Source organism: Lynx rufus, unplaced genomic scaffold (assembly GCF_022079265.1).
Source record: "Lynx rufus isolate CCGP_SWC_20201006 ecotype Redwood Valley unplaced genomic scaffold, mLynRuf1.p SCAF_2, whole genome shotgun sequence".
NCBI classification, from domain to species: domain Eukaryota; kingdom Metazoa; phylum Chordata; class Mammalia; order Carnivora; family Felidae; genus Lynx; species Lynx rufus.
In genome coordinates, this window is record NW_025814834.1 from 213090675 (window position 1) to 213112634 (window position 21960).

Sequence of the window (21960 nt, forward strand, 5' to 3'; positions counted from 1 at the left end):
CTTCTTCATCAAGGACATCCTTAAGGGAAACTAGCATTGTGATCGTTGTTAGTTATCTCACTGCAAAGTGTGTGGTGATGGAGAACATGACCGCAATCACCACTGATGCCCCTGCCTTGATTCACGCATCGGGCACCAACTGCTTTACCCACCACTGCTTCTACAGCCCAAGTGCCAATGCCGACATTGTGGAAAGGAGTGAATAACATCTTAGCATTAGTAACAAAATAGTTTTGACCTTGCAGGTCTCCTGAAGGAAGCTTGAGGATCTTGCTTTGGAAACCTCCACTCTAGGATACATAGATACACCTAGCAGTGGAATTGTTGGGTCATAGAGTATGTGTGTCTTCAACTTTGCTAGATAGTGCCGAACTGTTTTCCAAAATGTCAATTTATATTCCCCCCATCAGTATGTATGAGTGTGTGTTTCCATCACTCCACACTCTAGAAATTTTTCACCATCCTAAACAGAAACTCTGTACCCATCAAAACAATAATGCCCCATTCTTACTTCCCCCAGGCCCTGTTCTACTTTCTGTCTCTATCGATTTGCCTGTTCCGGGTACCTCATATAAGGGAAACCATATAGGGTTTTTGTTTGTTTTTTGGTTTTGGTTTGTTGGTTTGCTTTGGTTCAGGTTGGTTTGGTCTTGCTTATTTCACTTAGCCTAATGTTTGCAAGGTTCGTCTATGTTATAGCATGTGTCAGAATTTCACTCTGAATGTCCTTTTTCAGAATGAATAATGGTTGAATAATAATATTCCATTATATGTGTAGACCACACATTGTTTATCCATTTGTCTGTTGATGGGCATTTGGATTGTTTCCACCTTTTGGCTATTGGGAATAATGCTGCTGTGACCATTGGTATATAGGTATCTGCTTGAGTTTTTCCCCTTTCAACCTTTTGAAATACCTAGGGATGGAATTGGCAACACAAAACCGTTTCCCCCAGTGCTCACACCATTTTACGTCCCCACCAGCAATGCATAGGTGTTCTGAATTTCTCCACATCCTTGCCAACCCTTGTTATTTTTCATTTTCATTAATAACCCATCTTAATGGGCGTGAGGTGACATCTCATCATGACTTTGATTTGCATTTCCCTAACGACTAATGATGTAGAACGTCTTTCAATGTGCTTATTGGCCATTTGTGCATCATCTTTTTTTTTTTTTTTTTTTTAGTTTTGTGGGTACAATTTATTTATTTATTTTTAGTCTATTTAAATTCACGTTAATTTACATACAAGGTGGTATCAATTTTAGAAGCAGAACCCAGTGACTCATCACTTATATACGACACCTGGTGCTAATCCCAACAAGTGCCCTCCTTAATCTTTAGAAAAATATCTTTTCCAGTCATTTGCCCATTTTTTAAATGGGTTGTTTGAGAGTGGTTTTTTTTTTTTTTTTTGCTTTTGCTTTTGTGTGTGTGTGGTTGAGTTGGAGGAATTCTTTGTATATTTTTTTTTTTTAATTTTTTTTTTCAACGTTTATTTATTTTTGGGACAGAGAGAGACAGAGCATGAACGGGGGAGGGGCAGAGAGAGAGGGAGACACAGAATCGGAAACAGGCTCCAGGCTCTGAGCCATCAGCCCAGAGCCTGACGCGGGGCTCGAACTCCCAGACCGCGAGATCGTGACCTGGCTGAAGTCGGACGTTTAACCGACTGCGCCACCCAGGCGCCCCTTCTTTTTTTTTTTTTTTTTTTTTTGTATATTTTTGATATTAATTCCTCATCAGATACATGATTTACAAATATTTTCTCATATTCAATGTGTTATCTTTTCTCTCTTGATATTGTCTGTTCCTATGTATTTTACATTTTATGCTACTTAAATGGATTATTTTCACTTCACTTTCTGATTCTTGCCTACATATTAAAATGCAGTTGATTTTTTTTTTACAGATGATAACTTTATATCCATCAACCTTGTTAACTCTTATTAATTCTACTGGGGTTTTTTTGTAGATTCCTTGAGAATCCACATGTAAGATCACAGCATCTGAAAATAATAACGATTTTATTTCCTCCCTTTCAATCCCTATTGGTTTATCCTTGTCTTTTTGCATTGCCTAGGACCACTAGTACAATGTTAAGTAAAAATGTTAGGGAACAACTCTTTTCCTGTTTCTGATACCAAGGGGGAAAGTTCTGTGTTTCACCATTAAGTACGATGTTTGCTATACGTAGATTTTGTGAATGCCATTTATTAGGTTAAAGAAATTTTCTTCTCTTCTAAATAGCTGACAGGTTTTTCCCCCATAAATAAGTGCTTAATTTTTTGCATCTATGAAGATAATCACAGTTTCTTTCATTGAATGTGTTAAGTATCACAAATTATATTGAGTTTGTGATATGAACAAATTCTCCAATGTTAAACTGATCCTGCATTTCTAGAATAAACCCAACTTGGTCATGATATATTATCCTTTGTATGTATTGATGGATTTAGTTTGCTAAATACTTTTTAGAAATATTTATATCTAGAGGCGCCTGGGTGGCTCAGTCAGGTTAAGTGTCCAACTCTTAATTTCGTCTCAGGTCACCATCCCCCAGTTCATGAGATTGAGCCCTGCATCGGGCTCTGAGCTGATAGCACAGAGCCTGCTTGGTATTCTCTCTCTCTCCGTCCCTCCCTAACTCATGCTTTCTCTCTCTCTCTCTCTCTCTCTCTCTCTCTCTCTCTTTCTCTCTCTCTTTCACTCTTTCACTCTCAAAACTAAATAAACATTTAAAAAATATTTATACCCATGAGTAAGATTCTCACAGCCTGTCATATTCATTTCCACTCTCCTTGTGGAATTTTATTACTAGGTAAGCCTCACAGAAAGAGTTTACCTGCTTTTCATATTCTCTAGGTCAATTTATGTAGGATTAAGTTCATTTTCCCCTTAATATTAAGTAAATCAAGGCATCTGGGCCAGGAGATTTACATTTTGTTTCAGTTTGTTTTGATTCAATATCTTTTATTATAAAATGAATCATATTTTGTCTTTTTTTGTGGGTGTCAGTTTGGTAAACTGTATTTTTCTGGGAATTCACACATTGCATCCAAATTTTCAAATTTTTAGTGTGTGTTGCTCATAATTTCCTCTTATTATCTTTTTAATATCTCTAGGATCTGTACTGAAGTCTCTTTTTATTCCAAGTATTTTCTATTTGTGCCCCCCTTCTCTTCATTGGTCTCATCAGATGCTTACCAATTTTCTCAGTGTTTTCAAAGAGCCCAAACAAGGCAATATTGATCATCTCTACCATATGATTATTTTATATTTTAGAAATTTTGCCCCAATGATATAAAAAATAGATAAAGATAAATACATTGAAAACTACACAATTTTTTAAAGATATTATTTTTAAATAATCTCCACACTCAACATGAGGCTTGAACCCACAACCCTGAAATCAAGAGTTGCTGACTCCACTGACTGAGCCAGCCAGGCGCCCCTATAAAATACTTTTTAATGTTAATCTTTCAACCACTTTAGGAAATTCTTAGCCACCATATGTTCAAATATTGTTTCTGCCTCCTTTCTTTCTCCTTGCTTTCTGGACCACCAACTACATATTTGCTATACCTTCTCACTGAATTTTCAATGCCTCTCGTCCCCTCCTCTGTGTTTTCTACCCTTTTGTCACTCTGTGCCTGATTCTGAATAGTTTCTTCTGACCTGTATTCCAGCTCACACATCCTCTATCAAGTGTACAATTAAGCCCACCCACTGGATTTTTAGTTTGATTTGTTGCATTTTTCACTTCTAAAATTTCTGTTCAATTTATATATATGTCGTGTTTTATAGTTCCAATTTTTAATTTTTCTACCTTTTGAGTTTTTAAATGTTTTTTAATGTTTATTTATTTGAGAGAGAGAGCGTGAATTGGGGAGGGGCAGAGAGAGACACACACACAGAATCCGAAACGGGCTCCAGGCTCTGAACTGTCAGCACAGAGCCCAACGTGGGTCTCAAACCCACGAACTGTGAGATCATGACCTGAGCTGAAGTTGGTCGCTTAACTGACTGAGCCACCCAGGTGCCCCTGAATTTTTAAATTAGCACTTTTTGCCTTCCAAATTTTCAAATCTATGGATTTATAGATTAAATTTTAAATTTATGGATTATATTTATAGACTTACATATAGATTTACTTGTTATATTTATATAGATTATACTTATAAATATATTTATACAGATTTTTATCTCCTTGGAGAATGTAAGCAGAACTATTTTACAGTGTGTGACTCTTTTTTCTATTTTATTTTGTTTTGTTTAATTTTTTAAAGTTTATTTATTTTGGGAGAGAGAGAGAGAGTGTGTGTGTGTGAGTGGGAGAGGTGCAGAGAGAGAGGGAGAGAGAATCCAAAGCAGGTTCCACACTATTAGCAAAGAGCCCAATGGGAGGCTCGAATATACGAACCATGAGATCATGACCTGAGCCAAAGTTGGGCGCTTAACCAACTGAGCAACTCAGGAACCCTGACTGGTGCCTAACTTAAACTGTTATTTCTGTGGCTTCTTTTTGCTAGCTTTTCTCTTCTCATGTACCTGGTACATAAAAAATTACTTGCAAAAATAATGTAGGTCTAGGATGACTCATCCTCCTGCAGAGATTATTGCCATTTGCTTTTCCAGTCCCCTGTGGACATTAGAAATTGGGGATCACTTTCATCCAGGGGCAGACATTTTGGTCATTGCATGACCCCAATACTGTGTGCTAGAGGTATTGTTAGAGGAAAGACAGCATACTCTGCAAGCTCACAGAAGGATCCAACCCTGCTTGGCTTTCCAGAGAAGGTGAAACCTGACAGAGGGATCATAGATTGACTTCTCCTCTCCTTGTCCAGCATGGCCTAGAAACACTTCTTAAAAGATGGCCAATTTGCTTCGGGTTATTTCACAGGCAATGGAATGGTGGTGGGTGGTAGATTTGGAACTCAGACACATTTGGCATCAACTTGAAGATTGCCCAAGTCAACCTTGGTTTCCTAATCTATAAATTGGGAGGAAATATCATGTGCATTATGAGATTATGAGAATTCAGTGTAATGTCACCTGTAAAACACTTCATGAGATGTTTGTCACATATAAGGGGTAGATAAATATTCAACCCCTTCTTATGTTTGTGCCTAAACCCAGTTTATGTTGGTGGCAAAATCCATTCCTTTCCCTACATTAGAGAATCATAATTTGGGAAATTGGGAAATTGAGGGCTTTTCCCTACGGCTAGAAATGCTTTGAAACTGAACTCCAGGCACTGACTTATCTGATTCAACTTTGTGCAGCAATTTGCAAGACAGCCAGCTACAGTGTTGGGGCAGAGATGTTCTTGCTGGGGAACAGAGCAAACCATGGCAACCATGGGAATGAGGAGCCAATCTTCTGATTCAGACATCCATTGTTTTCTTAGACGAGATGCAAAGATGTCGGAGGCAAGAGACCGATTATATTGCAACCTTCCCTTGACTCCTCAGCTGATTCTCATAGAGGTTCATTTGAATTAAAGAACTTAAAATACAGGCATGCCATGCCAACTTGCTCGCACCCTATTGCTTGCCAAGCCAATCAATTTTTTTTTTTTTTTTTTTGGTCTTTGGGATGGGTGGTTATGATCTATTTCCCTCCCAGTTGAGATCTGCTGAGAAAAAGGGAATGGGACAGGCATTTTGGTAACATCCACCGACAGGTAAAATATGCCCAGTCAACACTTCTCCTTCTTGAATCTATCACAGAATCACATGTGCAAAAGTGGGGGGGGGAGTGTATGCAGACACATTCACTACGGATTTATTTGTGAAAAACCGGAAAGAGACCAAACATTGGGAATTCCCACTAGTTGGGAATGGCTAAGAACTATAATATAGCCACACTGGGGAATATTTTTATGCAATAGCTAGAAAGAGTAAGGTAAATCTGTATTGTTTACTAGGATAGATTTCTGGTATATCATTGAAAAACACTCAAGTGTAACAACATGTACAGAATAATATCTTTTATGTACTAATATCTAGCAAAACCATCCCACAAAATAATGCTTCATATTTTCCATGGGTACATATCTGTGTATGTAAAACCATAGAAAGAGGCTTTAAAGAGTTGAAAGACCACCCCCAACCAAAAAAGGTAACAGTGGATACATCCAGATAAAAGGGGATAGATTTAAGGGAGGGTGGTCATAAAGGAGTTTAGCCTTATCTCTGGTATTTGAAGGTTTTATTTAAAAAGATAATATCTTTGGAGCACCTGGGTGGCTCAGTCGGTTGAGCTTCCGACTTCGGCTCAGGTCATGATCTCACGGTTCATGAGTTCGAGCCCCGCATCGGGCTCTGTGCTGATGGCTCAGAGCCTGGAGCTCGCTTGGGATTCTGTGTCTTCCTCTTTCTCTGCCCCTCCCCCACTCATGCTCTGTCTGTCTCTCTCTCAAAAATAAACTTACAAAAAAAACATTAAAAAAATTTTTAAGATAATATCTTTGTCTATCACTTACATAATGTAAAGTTAAATTTTAAAGGTAGAATGGAAATATTATGATTGAGGGCATGGTAAGCTGTCATATTGTCCAAAAAAAATATCTGCTGCCCCTCTCTGGGGAGGATGATGCTTCTCTGTGCTATTCTGGCCAATGAAAGGAGAATGGAAGCTTGAGGAGTCAGTGTGTGATTTGCCGTGTTCTTTTCTCCTCTGCCACAAGACTGGAGACATATCAGAGAGAGGCTGTCCCATCAGCCTGGACCCTGGAGTAGACAAATGTGGAGCGGAGCCCCAGCCAACCTGTGAAGGCCATGCAACATGTAATGGGAGCAAGAAATAGACCTTTGCTATTATAAGCCACCGAGACTGTGGGGACCACTTGTCACTGTGGCAGAACCTAACCTAGACTAGCCCAGAGAAGCCCAGGGATAACAGAGAGTAAGCAGCCACTCTGGAGCAGAGGGGGAGACAAGGTTTGGGGTCAGAAAGGCCTGGAGGTCCCGGGTAGGGGTGAGGAGGACCCCAAGGAGGACACTGAAAGGGAAGTAGACTGAAAAGCAGCAGATGCTAATTTTGCCCATTTCTCAACTTTGCCTTAGGACCTTGTCCTCAATTACCCCCCGACCAATGAGAGCACTTTGGGATGCGACATGTTGCCCTTTATCAGATGGCACGTGCCCTAGGCTAACTGGCAGATCTTTTCAGGGATGTCCTGGCAGATTACTGAGAAAACAGTTGCAGAGCGTCCAGGTTTAATGGTATACATAGGTGCCCACCTCCCCTGAGCTGGTATTAGCTGGGCACCTCAGCTGGAAAGGCCTACGATGACCAATTCCAAAGTCATTCGGACTTCAAGAAAGCTACAGTTGAAAAAGCAAAGGAAACCAGGAGGCAAAAACACCTAGCTTCTTCAACATGACTCAGATCAGACAGGAGCCGGCACCTAGGTGGATGGCAAATGACTCAAATAAGGTCATGTGGCTCAGTTGTGTCTTTTAATTCTGAATGAGGAGGAAAGGAACGAGCTAATGGGTCATGGGGCACAGCAGAAAAGGGGTGTCATCAGTTGGATCAGGGTTACAATGCACAGCACCTGGCCAATCACGTGGCCTTGAACCTTACCACAAAGAGACAGGAAGTGAGAAATGTTATTAATGATTCTGAGCCTCAGTGTCCTCATCTGTAAAATAGGCTTAAGAGTATCTACTTTGGGGACTCCTGGGTGGCTCAGTTGGTTAAGCATCTGACTCTTGGTTTTGGCTCAAGTCATGATGTCATGGTTCGTGGGTTCAAGCCCCATACTGTCAGTGCGGAGCCTGCTTGGGATTCTCTCTCTCCCTCTCTCTCTGCCCCTCCCCAGCTCCCTCACTCTCTCTCTCTCTCTGAAAATAAATAAAATAAAACTTAAAAAAAAAAGAATACCTACTTTGTAGAATTCACATGAGGAACACACAAGCTTGTTGGGGGGACCATAGCTGGTGTATTACGTTAAGAATATGCAGATTATGACCTGCTGAGTGAGGAGGTGCGAGCCTCCCTCGTAGGGTGGGCAGGCAGCTCCCTCAGTTTCCTAGCTCCGATCTTGGGGATGTAGAAACCTGGGGGTCTTTTTGATTGAAGGCGCAGTTTCAACATGCTCACACAAAGGTAGTGAAGTCTCAAGATTTATTGCTTATAGATCTCAGAAATGGGGTTGTGATGTACAATGAGCCAAGTCCTCTGTTTCAGGTCTTGAGTGAGCAGGAGAGAGAGCAGGGTAGTAAGCACCTGCTACTGATAAGGTGGCTGTGGCAGAGGTCACTAACTTCTTGTGGACTCAACCCTACATGGCTATTTTTTTTCAACTTTTTTTTTTTTTTTGGGACAGAGAGAGACAGAGCATGAACGGGGGAGGGGCAGAGAGAGAGGGAGACACAGAATCGGAAACAGGCTCCAGGCTCTGAGCCATCAGCCCAGAGCCTGACGCGGGGCTCGAACTCACGGACCGCGAGATCGTGACCTGGCTGAAGTCGGACGCTTAACCGACTGTGCCACCCAGCTGCCCCAGTACATGGCTATTTTTAAAGGTGGCCCAGGAAAAGTAGAGTGGGAACTTACAGCAAGAATCCTAAGCTCCAGGCTCTTATCTGAATGTCTAGCCTGTGGGTGTGAACAGGGCTGTCGTGCTGGAAAATGCCAGGGTAGCAGCTCGAAGCAACTGCTTTCTTATCACAGGGCAGTGGAAATTCAAAGCCAGAGGTTCTTCCAGCCCCAAAAACATAACTGACTCATCTCCCTTGGGTATGGTCCTCCACTGGTTCACACACCCCCTGCCATCCCACAGTAGGAGAGTTAACCACCCAACTCCCCAGAAGGCCAGCTCAGTCAGAGGCAGCATAAAACAATGAAGGCCACATTCCAGGAGAGGAGTCTACCCAGACTCAGCTCAGAGACCTATTCTAGAAGGGACCATGCTCCTCAGATCCCAGTGCTGCCCAACAGCTGAGGGGCCACCAGACGAGGCACTTTCAGTGAGTGGTTCCTAATTCTCCAACAAAGACACCTGCTGGTCTCCTGCTGTGAATGGATTGAGGAGCCACCAGATGGGATTCCTCTCTGCCCCATGTTTCAGCATGAGCATTCAACTGAAAGCCAGTTAAGGTCATGCACGGGGGTCTCTGTGCAGTAGACTTGGATCTTGGCCTATAAAAGCTGCTAGCCAACCTGAAGACCAGGTAGGGCCAGCCTGGGAACCTGGGCCATCCTCTTCATTAGAATTTTTTTAAACATTTATTTATTTTTGAGAGAGACAGAGACAGAGTGTGAGCGGGGGAGGGGCAGAGAGAGAGGGAGACACAGAATCTGAAGCAGGCTCACAGAGCCCGATGCGGGGCTCAAACTCACGAACCGCGAGATCATGACCTGAGCTGAAGTTGGACACCCAACCGACGGAGCCACCCAGGCGTCCCTTCATTGGAATTTTTATTCCTCACGGACAAGTGGCCAACTTGTTGAGTGGTCCTTGACATCCCTTGCCACATCCAAGGACTCTGATTCAGAGTTCATTTAGCTTCTGTGGTAGAGTAAGCATTGATGTCCACCCAGCAGAGTTGGCACTGATGTCCACTCAGTAGAGTAAGCATTGATGTCTACTGTAGAAGAGTGAGTGTTGATGTGAGGAAAATATTCTCTCCTTCCCTCATGCTCAGTCCAAGCACTGGGTGGAGTTGATCCCATCCTTCACTCCAAGGCCAGTATGGGACTTAGGCCTGGCCAGTCAGAACATTCCATTCCCTTAGTTGTGGCACCTGGACACACCACCCAAAATGCCCACAGAGCCATTGAGTTACAATGTGGTTTCTTCTGGCATGGCTGAGAATGAGGCAAGTCTATAAGGACGGACTTGACTCTAGAGAATGTAAGTATGGAGTTGCTCAGGGCCACCCGTATGCAGAGGTGAAGGTGAAGTAAATGCAGAGGAGAAGAGAAAGCAGCTGGTGGCATTGTCTGAGTTCCTAGATCAAACCTTACCTGATTTATCCTTGGAATCCATAGCTACATCAACCAATACATTCTTTCTCTGATTTAGGCCAATTTGAGTTGGTTGTGTGTCTTCAGACAGAAATCGTTTTTGCTAATACATCTTCAGCCCTTTGGCTCCTTTGACTCCAAGAGATCCAGAGCTCCCTGGCCAGATGGCTCTTGGCTATCTTCATCAGCCTCTAGGTGCCAACCACTATGGAAAACCTATCCATTCTGTCCTAAATCTTCAAGCCCAGACAGTCAAAACTCTGAGCGCAGAGGCAGAGGAACAGCAGGAGAAATGTTACCGTGTACCCACAGGGGGAGAGTGACACCAGTTTCCCACCTCCATTCAGCAGTCTAGAACATCAGAGCCCCATCCTCTGAGCTAGGCTGAAAAAAGCCCATGGGATTGCACATGATGCCCGTTTCATTCCAAGGCTAGCCGAGTGCTACCTACAGCCTACATCAGCCTGAACTCTCCCTCAGGAAAGCCACAGGCAACCCTTACATGATCATTCACTCTCTCCAATGGCCACTGCAGCTCAAGTTTTCCTGACCACGAACATGAACAGAGTCCCACCCTCCCCCCAAACCTGTCTCTCCTACTGCTCTCCCTTGAGACATCAGAAACACTCATTCTGCAGTTCTAGAAGCTGAAGCAAGAAGAACATGGCAACCTCGACACCCTCCCCAGCCCCACTCAGCCTCGCCTACATCACAACAAAGAGTCCCATTGGGGAACCAGATCGTGGCTGAACGCACACTTCCGCAGCTCTAACAGGAAGGAAAGACGGTCACAACTTATTTAGAAAATGGACCATGGCATTTAGAATCCTCGTGGAGCAGGGGAATTGCAAGTAGCCCATATCAAAGGTGCTAAGCACTCCGTGGAAACCGTCCTCCATGTGGTGCCATGTCACCGGGACTCCCAAGTCCTCCAACCGCTTCTTGAACAACAGTGAATGGTCCCGGAGAAGGTCATACTCACAGCTCACAATGCAAGCCTCGGGGAGCTGAGACATGACTTCATCTTCTGCGATCAGGGGTGAGTTCATCAAATCCAGAGCGAGGTTTGTCTCCAGGTAGGCAGCCTCGTTTAGGGGCTCACGGGGCATTGGCCGGTAGCTTTTCTTCTTAAACCTCTCCGGGATGTTTTCTGCACCCAACCACTTTCTGTACTTTTCCCAGACTTCAGCAGGCAAATGGGCACCTTTCATGATGGTGCTTTTCCAGGAGGGGTTGATGTCCAGGTAACAACTCCAACAGTAGAAGGCAAAATTCCAATTGAGCAGTGGGATATTCCTGTTCTGCTGATAGGAAGGGGATTGAAAATCCACAGCTTGGAGGATGGCGTAGACCAGGATCTGAGCACGGATCTTGGGGAGATCTGGACAGTCCAAAAGTTTTTGACAAACTATCGTGGCCACTCCCCCTCCCACACTGTCACCACAGACCACGACCCGGTCTGGATCCACCCCATACACATTCAGGGACTTCAAGAAGTGGATGGTGGCCGCAATACAGTCTCGTGCCGCCACCGGGAATTTATGCTGGGGCAGGCGGCGGTATCTAAAAAAGAACCAAGGAACACGGTTTACGCTCATCGCCCTAGGAGAGCCAACAATACGTGTCTAGCGTCCCTTAGACCAAATTTCATCCATTAGCCTCTCTTTCTGAAGCCCAAGAAAGTGAACTCATGGTATGAGGCTTCCATGAGGTGATAGGCATGAAGCCTGGCACACAGGCTCCGTGAGTGGCGGTTGCTGTTCCCTCCATCTAAATGACCCTTTGGGGGACAGGCTGTGACCACGAGAGCCCTGTCATCTGCCTATGGGTCAGCAACTTAGCAATCACCAACATGAACCCCATCTTTCTGAACCTACCCATGGGTCCTTCCCTGGCTCACAGCTGTCCCCTTTTCTTATGATTCTTGTATGAGCAACTCCAGATTTGCCTGGGTTTCAATTCCAATTAACCCTGCCATGCTTGCAGGTTTTGTGGGAGGATCTTGCAGACATAAATACCACCAGGGGCCAGCAGTTAACGTACGGGTCTCCTCCAGATCACCCATGTCCACTCTGGACCACTGCTGTCCTAAAGGTGTGCCACACACGTACTAACATGGAGGTCAGCAGCGTGGCATGCTAGACCTCCCGGTTTCTCAAGAGATTCCAGAAATCTGGGTGTTGTGAGAAATGTTACCATTTTAAATGCTGGTCTCAAATTTTAAAAAGAAAGAAAAAAAATACTCTGTGGGACCCACGAACTTTTGCCAACCATTCCCATCGCGATGCCTCCTCTTTTAAGCCACCCTGAGTTCATGCCAGGACAGCAATGTTTCTACTCTAAAGCCTCATCTATCTTGGATTCATAAAATAATTCTCTTGCAGAGATTTGCTGGCATACTATAGTGACCAGAGTTGTAAGGCATATCATGGCCAACACTTGGATCAAGACGTCTACCCCACTGCAGATACGGTTTGGGAGCTGAGAATTGTAAAGTGAGTGGTTTCTCTGGGGTCCTCTGCCTCATCCAGGACCGATTTCTGTATCTTTCACTCTAACTCAACCAGCTGTGCCACACGGAAGCTGGGAAATGTATTCCCACCAAGACATTGGCATTGGTACTGCTCTATGGAATGTGCATTTATTAAAATTTTTTAGGAGCAGGAGTGGGGAGGGGCAGAGAGAGAGGAAGACACAGAATCCAAAGCAGGCTCCAGGTTCAGAGCTGTCAGCACAGAGCCCGATGCGGGTCTCGAACCCACAGACTGCGAGATCATGACCTGAGCCGAAGTCAGATGCTTAACCGACTGAACCACCCAGGCGCCCCTGGAATGCGCATTTAAATGAAACCGCAGGGAGAGTGTTATGCTAAGTGAAATAAGCCATACAGAGAAAGACAGATACCATATGTTTTCACTCTTATGTGGATCCTGAGAAACTTAACAGAAACCCATGGGGGGAGGGGAAGGGAAAAAAAAAAAAGAGGTTAGAGTGGGAGAGAGCCAAAGCGTAAGAGACTCTTAAAAACTGAGAACAAACTGAGGGTTGATGGGGAGTAGGAGGGAGGGGAGTGGAGGTGATGGGCATTGAAGAGGGCATCTTTTGGGATGAGCACTGGGTGTTGTATGGAAACTAATTTGACAATAAATTTCATATATTAAATAAATAAATAAATAAATAAATAAACCGCAGGAAAGATTAATCAGGAAGGAACCATCCTGCCCCCGTGGGACAAGGTGTCAGGCGGCAGGGGAGGGAGGATGAGGCCACTTGACCACAGTGACCTCTCCTCTTATGTGTCCACTTTGCCAGGGGAGGGGCCACCCCAGGTCTCTCCTGCCCCTGCCCCGTGTCTCACCGGGGTGGACCTCCCTCTCGGGAGCACTTGGGAATTCTACAGCAATGGCCGAGGTTGTCTGTTACCGTGCAGGGCACTGTGGCATTTCGCGTAAGAGGTGCTAAGTGTCTGGAACGTGCTTCTGTGCCACCAACAGGGCTCATGTTTGCAAAGCCCTGCACTTGATCTACCCAGAGAAGACCACTCCCCACACAGCTTCCAGATGTTACCATGCACAGAAGGCCCGAGGGCCACCCACAGGGAGGAGTGCTGTTCTCTGCCTCTCCCTGTCCCTCTCCTCACCGCTGCTCACAGCCCATCATCCCCTGCTCCGGTGTCCTGGTGTCCCTGCATCCCCCTGCCCGCCCCAAGCCTGGCTCTCCACCCCCCTTATCCAGCACCACCCCTCCGTCTTTTACTCACCCAACTGATAGGACCACTGAGCCACTCTTCTTGGACAGATGACAGCATATGACATGATGGGTTTCTAGAAAATAAAAGGTATTTAACATTCACTAGGAAGACTAGTGGCCTCCTTTGCCAGCCATCACCATGAGCTGCCCCCTTCTCTCTGACAACCAGCACAGACAGACAGCTGGGGCTGATCCTAACAAGGTTTTGCAAACTTTCTTTCCAGCTGTGGAGCAGTCCTTCCTCCCCACCTTCCAGAACTTCTCCTCTGAGATCCTGTCTGAAGAACTTCCTCTAAGATTTCCCCCCATCCCCATTGATTCTGCAATCCATTCAAAATATCTGAGATGCCGTTTGGCCATAGAGCACAGGGGTGCGAGCTCTAGATTCAGACCGGAGCTCACATCCCGACTTTGCCTCCTTTTAGCTTGAGCCGAAGTAGTCTGGGGCAAGTGCCTTCACCTCCCTGAGGCTTGACTGCCACATCGGTAAAATGGGTACGATGATAATAACAGGGTTGTTTTGGGGGGGGGGGTGGTTAATGAGATAACTATTACATAGAGGGCTTCCACAGTGTCTGCTGTGTAAATATTAATTAATAATAATAGTTATCAATACCTACTGACTGTTACCGCCATCCATTATGCAGACCAAACCAAAACCATGGTTGCATCAAATCCCTTACTCTCAAAAGCTACCGCAGTGTGCCTCTGACATTCCACAGTTCAGAAGGCAGGGCTGAAACCAAATAAAAGGGTTTTTTCCCTTGAATTCATGGGACACCAGTGCGTGGGGGAGGGGGGGCTAAGATAATAAAACGGTCTCGATTTTGAGTTTTTTCTGTCATTGATTTTCCTCAAATTGTTGGTTCTCCTGTCTGTACCAGAATTTGTCTCAGACGATAGCTGGTATGAAACAAAAGGACATGTGTTCAGCTATTTCCACTTTAAAAAAAATCCTATTTCCAACTGAATAGAGGTGCTGGTTGTAGAACACTATGAACGTACTAAACACCACTGAATTGTACACTTTAAAGTGGTTAATTTGGGGGCGCCTGGGTGGCTCAGTCAGTTAAGCATCCAACTTTGGCTCAGGTCATGATCTCACAGTTCACTGAGTTTGAGCCCACATGGGGTGAGTTCGTTGAGCCTCACTTCGAGCTCCACACTTAGGACTCACTCTCTCTCTCTCTCTCTCCCTCTTTCCTTCTGCCTTTCTCTCGCTTGGGACCTCTTTCTATCAAAAATAAATAAATAAATAAAGATAAATAATTGGGGTGCCTGGGTGGCTCAGTCGATTGAGCGTCCGACCTCTGCTCAGGTCATGATCTTGCAGTTCGTGAGTTCGAGCCCCGTGTCAGGCTCTGTGCTGACAGCTCAGAGCCTGGAGCCTGCTTCAAGTTCTGTTTCTCCCTCTCTCCGCCCCTCCCTCATTCACACTCTTTCTCTCAAAAATAAATAAACATTAAGAAAAAAAGTGGTTAATTTTATGTTGTGTGAATTTCATATATATATATGGATATTTCATATATATATATGGATATAAACATATCCATAGATACACACATATACACATATGTGTATATATGAATATATGAATGTAAATAGAGCATATATATGAATATATATATTTATATAGCATATGTATATATGAATATATATGTTGCATATATAGGTCTCCTTAGTTCCAGAAAGAGATCAGTACCTTCCATATCTCTGCCACCTGGATGATCTGGGACCCGCTAACTGTCCGGGTCCTACAGCGGCTTATAGACTGGGGTGCCACCTCTTGCTGGAAGGTGGGTGGCCACCCAGCTCTGCTCTGGGACTGTCATACTATGGGTGGGGTCTGAGGGAAAGACTCTTACTCAGGCTCCCCAGGACCCCCCCGCCGCCGTGGTAGAACACGATGCCAGGCCTGGGGATGCAGGAAAACACTTTGGGCTGGTACAGCTTCACAGGGATTGTCCCGTAGCGGAGGTCTGTGACCACGACATCCGGATCCTCCTTCAGTGGTCTCAGATCATGCATGAAACGGACAAATTGGGGCATAGAACAGATTCTCAGTTTCTCAAAAATCATCCCCTGTTGGTGAGAGAGGAGGAAATGAGGCCGGAAGGATTTCAGTCTGTGCTGCGCTCGGGTGCAGCCGCCACCCGTGCCCCCAGCGGAGTGGCTGGTGGGCAGGCTGGACCACGTGGCCACGTGCACCCTTGCGACACTGCAGTAAGTCTACCCCACCTTGGCCCACACTGCCCCCTCATCCTCTTTCCCCAGACAATTGACACCCGGTCCCACAAACCGAGCTTCTGGCCACCCCGTGAGGGTCCCTCTCCCCCAGAACACCCCCAACCGTGGCCTGGACGTGACCTCTCTTCCCAGGGCAGGCCCTCCTGGACCAGCCCAGCCAATGCAGCCGTCCCAAGCATTAGTTGCTATTTTAAGACGTGATAACTACACTGTGGTTATGTTTTTTAAAAGGTGAGGGCGTTCTGGTCTTTCAGAGATAATGACTGAAACCTTTTGGATAAAATAATATGATGTCTGAGGTCCACTTCCTGAGAAATGAGAAGGGGGAAAAGCTGGGGGCACCGGGGAAACAAGATTGGCCAGGAGTCAGCAATCAGTACTGGGGGGAGGGTACGTGGGGCATCCTCATAGTTTTCTGTCTCCTTTGGTGCATATCTGAAAGTTTGCATGATAACAAAATAAAAGTAAACAAAGTCGTCTCTCACCCAGGCGCCCTCTTTCTAGTGGTTCCTAACCCTTTCTGCACCAATGCCAGTTTGGCTTTAAGCGATGCCTGTGGACCTCGTCACAATGTTTTTGACACCTAAAATAAAATATGTGGGATTACATACGAGCACACAACAGCGAGATCTAGCGGCTGGTTTAATATCATTATTACTTCGAAGAAATGAGGCATCCGTGCAATTTTTCACCATATGTGCAATGGCTGTAATACGCTCTGGAAATATGCGGGATTCCTCTTGGTGACAAAGTCCCAGGTTGTGCTGTCACAACTGTGGTTTGTCCCCTTCATTCTTCATGGAAGGGAACCCCGCATTTCCTTTAGAGGTGAGTGAAAATGGAGCGTTTTTTTTTATCCCACCCACTTTCACGGACCCCTTGTCTTCTGTCCCCTTGGGGATTCAGAGAACCCCGGATGAAGAAGCCCTCTTTCACTTTGCTGGAAGCACTCGCCGCTCTGTAAATGGATTGGTTTATAGTGGTTTTGCCTGATTCTTCTCTCTGTCTCCCCACCAACACTGCCATGAGACTATAAGCTCCCTGAAGGCAGACTCTATCTGGGACTTTATTTCTCTTGCCCCTCATTGATCCCAGAGCCACAACTGGTGGACGACACATCATAGTTACATGACACATCTTTGTAAAAACAAAAAAACAAAACCAAAACAAACAAACAAAAAGCAAGTCAACAAACAGTAATAAGGCTAATACGTATTGAGGGTTTCCTTTATGCCAGGAATTGTAACCTGCACTCGGGACGGTTTAACTCATCGTAGCCCACAACATGCTATGGAGTCTGGACTACTATTTCCCCCTCTTTTGCAGATGAGGAAACTGAGTCATCGTATTTGGGAGCCCAGACTACAGACTATGAGGGTCAAGGTCAGGAAAGCCAGAGGACAAATCATCAGATCTTATGAAAGCTGGACATAGGAAGCCTTCAGCCAGTGGGTTCTTCTCCAGGAAGGAGTCTTCATGGGAACAGGTGTTTGCACTTGCTTTTCATTATGTAAGAGAGTTGAGAAAGCCTCAGCCTCGGGTGGGGGGCGTTAAGATGGTGGAGCTGTAGGGGGGCCCTAGGCTTGCCTCATCCCTCAAACACAGCTAGATAATGTCAAATCACCCAGGAAAATTGATCTGAGGACTCACAGAACAAACTGCACAACAAGAAGGAGAAAAAGAGGCCACATCGTGGAAGGTAGGAAGGTGCAGAGACGTGATTTGGGGAAGAAAAGAATTGTAGGTGCTGCAGAGGGAAGGGAGCCCTGATCATGGAGAGAGGACAGAGATTGAGAGACAGAGAGAGAGGGGGAGAGAGAGAGAGCAGGGCCCAGGGGACTACATAAGAAAAACATTTGCCCAAACCATTGACGGGGAAATCAAGAGGGGCCGAACATCACAAGTTGCACAAGCAGGGGGACCCAAAGAAGGCAAAGAAGTCAGAGGCATGGCCTGGTGGGCTTAGCGGTGCTTCAGGGAAGGAGGGAGGAGGCCCAGGAGTGGGCAGTGTGGTCTGAGGATCCCCTGGGTCACACTGGGAGACACAGTTTTCCTGCTTGGAGTGCATCTGGGAGAGGTGGCACAGCCTCTCAGGGGACAAGAGAGCCCCAGGCGCCCACATGCTGCCCTGTTCACAAGCATCACAAGCAAAGGAACAGAGACAGAGGGCAGCAAACCTTGGCGTCGGCTTTTTGCTGCGCTTTACCACAAACTCCGAGCCCTGCGCGGTCATGCGACTGCCCTTCTGGGAGAAACAGGCACCGGCCACAGCACAGTGAGACCCTACCCCAGAGGATCAGCATGGGTCTGTGCCACACTGGGTCCCTGAATTTGGAGTTGTGAAACACAGCTGGGTACCTGAGATAAAACACAAGAGTACTGTGCCACCAGGCAGCAGAAAGCCAGGACACAGAGGGAGGCAGGGGCATCTGAGGGACACCTGGGACACACAAGGGAGATTGTTCACTCTTCTGTGAGGGTTCCTGAGCAGCAGCAGGGGAGAACTCCCTGCTCCAGGTGAGAGAGAGAGAGAGAGAGAGAGAGAGAGAGAAAGGACTGACGTCATTCCCCAGCCCATCACACTGCCAGACTTCAGTGGGCAGCACAGCATCACCCAGGGGAAGCTGGAGCCCCTTACTCCAAGCCCCTCCCCCCTGCGCCTTGCAGGTGCTTCTGAACTAGGGCAAGTCCCCCTGAGAGCTAGCGCAGAAGGCCCCTCCCCCAGAAGACCAGTGCAACTCCCCCCCAACACACACACACACACACACACACACACACACACACACACACACCAGGTCTACTGATCACAGAATGCAGCTCTAGGGGAAATAGGATCCAGCTTCTTTTAACAAGCAGACTAAAACACACCTAGTTAAAGCTCGCCATACACTAGACAAGGTCCAAACACCCCACTGCAGGCAAGGAGAAGTTCTGCAGAGGATTGACCTGAGGGAAAGGGCAGCCAAAACACAGCTGCAGAGTGCACACGGCATACACCAGAGACCCTTCCTGAAGCACCAGGCCCTGACCAGTATATGAGGTCTTCTTAATATAGCCATTACTCTTGAGACGCCTGGCTGGCTCTGTCAGTTAAGCGTCTGACTCTTGATTTCAGCGCAGGTCACAACCTCGAGCTTCGTGAGATCGAGCCCTGTGTCAGGCTCTATGCTGATGGCACAGAACTTGCTTGGGATTCCCCCTCTCTCCCCCTCTCACCCTCTGCCCCGCTCGTTCTCTCGCTCTCTCTCAAAATAAATAAATGAACATTATAGCCATAACTCTCAGGAGCAGGAAACAGAACAGGCTTTCCTAACACACAGAAGACACAGACGTAAACAAAATGCCAAGACAGAGGAATGCATCCCAAAAGAAAGAACAAAAAGGGGTCACGGCCAGGGATCTAATCGAAACAGATATAAGTAATACGCCTGACCTAGAATTTAGAACAACAATCATGAGGATACTAGCTGAGCTTGAGGAAAGCAAAGAAGACACCAGGGAGTCCCTTCCGTTGCATAAGAGACTTAACTGTGTTTTCTGTATTCAATCTGTCAGCCCTCTGGAAAAGCACAACCAGTCCCCATTGGCAACTTTGACACAATTCTCCCCATGATTTATTTGTATCTATTCTATTAAATTCACACACCAGTAGCAATGAGCAGAATCTGACTATATGACATAAACAGTTTTCCATCTCTCAATAGTAAAAAGATTGTGTGTGTGTGTGTGTGTGTACCTAAAGCTACATTCTGAAGTTTTGCTCATTTGTACTAATTTACTAATTGGCTGCATGTGTCTTTGTTGTTGGCTGGTTCTAGCTAGGTAGGTGGTAATGGGGACTCAAAATCCGGAGTAACTCATTCTTGTCTTCACAGCTTCATAGTGTGTGCTGTGAAGACAGTAAGACAGGAGGCAGGGAGGGTGGGACTGGAATTGACCTTTCTTTCCTGTTAACCGAGGAAGTAAATCTTTTTTCATTTTCTGGCTCTGAGCCCAGTACAGCTTGAGCAACACTAGGAAGAGATTGAGAACCTCTTAGTTAATAGGTTCCCTAACAGGGATCATTCAGATGTGAGAATAAAATGCAGCCAGCCTGTGTCTGCTGCTGCGTCAGTGCAACTAGAATCTTCTCATGTGTTTTCCCAACCTCCTCCTTGAACCCTCAGGCGGAGAGGAAAAATCAAACACGGAACTCACCCATCTCAACAACAGCAGGAAAATGCAATCCAGGACCCGCAGTTTCACCGGGTGGCCGATGGCTGCAGGGATGTCCGCAGTAAGGAAATGGCTGCAGATTACCCACAGACCAACCCCCAAGAACGCACAGGCTGCCATGAGAAGGGGCAGGAGCAGGACTGCCATAATGCTGTTTTTCAGCACAGAGGAGGCTAAGAGAAGAGGCTGTTCAGTGCCAGACACGGCCAGGAGTCAGCAGCCCTCCTCCACTTATACACCACAACCTGCCCTCCCCACCTCCCCATCTCCACAGCATTGGCCCAGCCCAGGTGAGTCACAGACTCAGGTGAGGACATAATTCTAGGGCAGGGCCCATGCAGAGGAGAAAGTGGTTCATGCAGCCTGACTCAGCTGGAAATGAGGGCTCCAAAGTTCCAGCTACACCCTGGAGCACTGCTACGTGAAATGGCCTTGGAGGAGCACCTGGGTGGCTTAGTTGGTTAAGAGCCCACCTCTTGGTTTCGGCTCCGGTCATGATCTCACAGTCTGTGAGTTCGAGCCCCGCATCAGGCTCCGTGTTGCCACTGCGGAGCCTGCTTGGGATTCTCTCTCTCTCCCTCGGACCCTCACGCACTCTCTCTCTCAAAATAAATAAATAAACTTAAAAAAAAAAAAAGAAATGGCCTTGGAGAAGTCACCATGGATGTCACAAACACCATTCCCTCCACCTGTGCTCTGGTGGCACTCACCCCCTAATTACACTCTGGCCATGCTCGCTGTTCCTTAGTCTGCCAAGGAGGTCCCAGGGTGTTTGTACTTGTGGTTCTCTGGGCAACAGTGTTCCCCAAGATAATGGTTGAGCTCAACTCCTCCCCTACTGCAGGTCTCTGTTCAAATGTCACCTTCTGAGTGAGGCTGTGCCTGGACACCTTATTTAAAGGTATAACTCCCCACCAGCATCCCTATGCCCATCCCACCCTCCACTTCTTCATGGCCTTTATTATCACCTGAAATATCGCATACATCACTTGTTTGTTTATTGTCTGTGGAGTGGCACCTCTGTGGGGACAAGAATTTTTGCTTTGTTCCTTGCTTTATCCTCAGAGGTTAGGTCAGGGTTTGGTACTTAGCGGTGCTCAGCAAATGTCTACCAAATGAAGCAATGAATGAACAAGCTTTGTCCTTTTCATTGTAAAGCAGGAAAATTTGAGCTTACCTGCCTTTTCAGGTTAGGTCAGAGATCGATGTCACTGTTCAAAATCTTCCCTAATGACAAGTCCCACATCTGCAGTAATAACAATGACGGCTGCCCTCTCTTCCACCTCCCCACCATGGTGTCAGAGCACAGGGAGATCCTACCCGCCCGGGAGAGAACTGGCAATGTCTAGAGACATTTTTGGTTGTCACAACAAAATGGGCAGGGTGGGGGCTGATACTGGCATCGCAGGGGTATGTTCCAGAGATGTTACTTAACATCCGGCAATGCACAGATGGCCCCGACAGCGAGGAGGTACCTGGTCCAACAGGCTGGTAGTGCCCAGGATGAAAAACCCTGAGCTAGTAAGACTTGGATTTGAATCCTGGCTCTGCCTCATCCAGCATTCTCATCGTGAGCAAGTTACAATACACTCTCTGAGCCTCAGCTTCCAAGACTGTAAGATGGGGATAATAATAGTAACTCCATTAGCTTTCAGTGTGCATTTCTTTGAATCCAATGAAGTAGAACATTCTTTCATATTTTATCCATTATTTGAGGTTTTTCCTTTACAGATTCATGTGAATTTATTTTGTGTCTTCATACT

The 21960-nt window shown here is 46.0% G+C and overlaps 1 protein-coding gene across 1 annotated transcript; it reads right to left on the reverse strand.

Moving 5' to 3' along the window:
• Positions 1 to 10773: 10773 nt before the first annotated feature.
• On the reverse strand, positions 10774 to 20344 carry LOC124514683 (arylacetamide deacetylase-like 3). Its single transcript, XM_047082844.1, has 4 exons — positions 20180 to 20344; positions 15601 to 15817; positions 13746 to 13809; positions 10774 to 11548 (listed from the first exon to the last, which is right to left on the reverse strand). Exons 1-4 carry the CDS (start codon positions 20342 to 20344, stop codon positions 10774 to 10776), a joined length of 1221 nt encoding a protein of 406 aa, XP_046938800.1.
• Positions 20345 to 21960: the final 1616 nt, after the last annotated feature.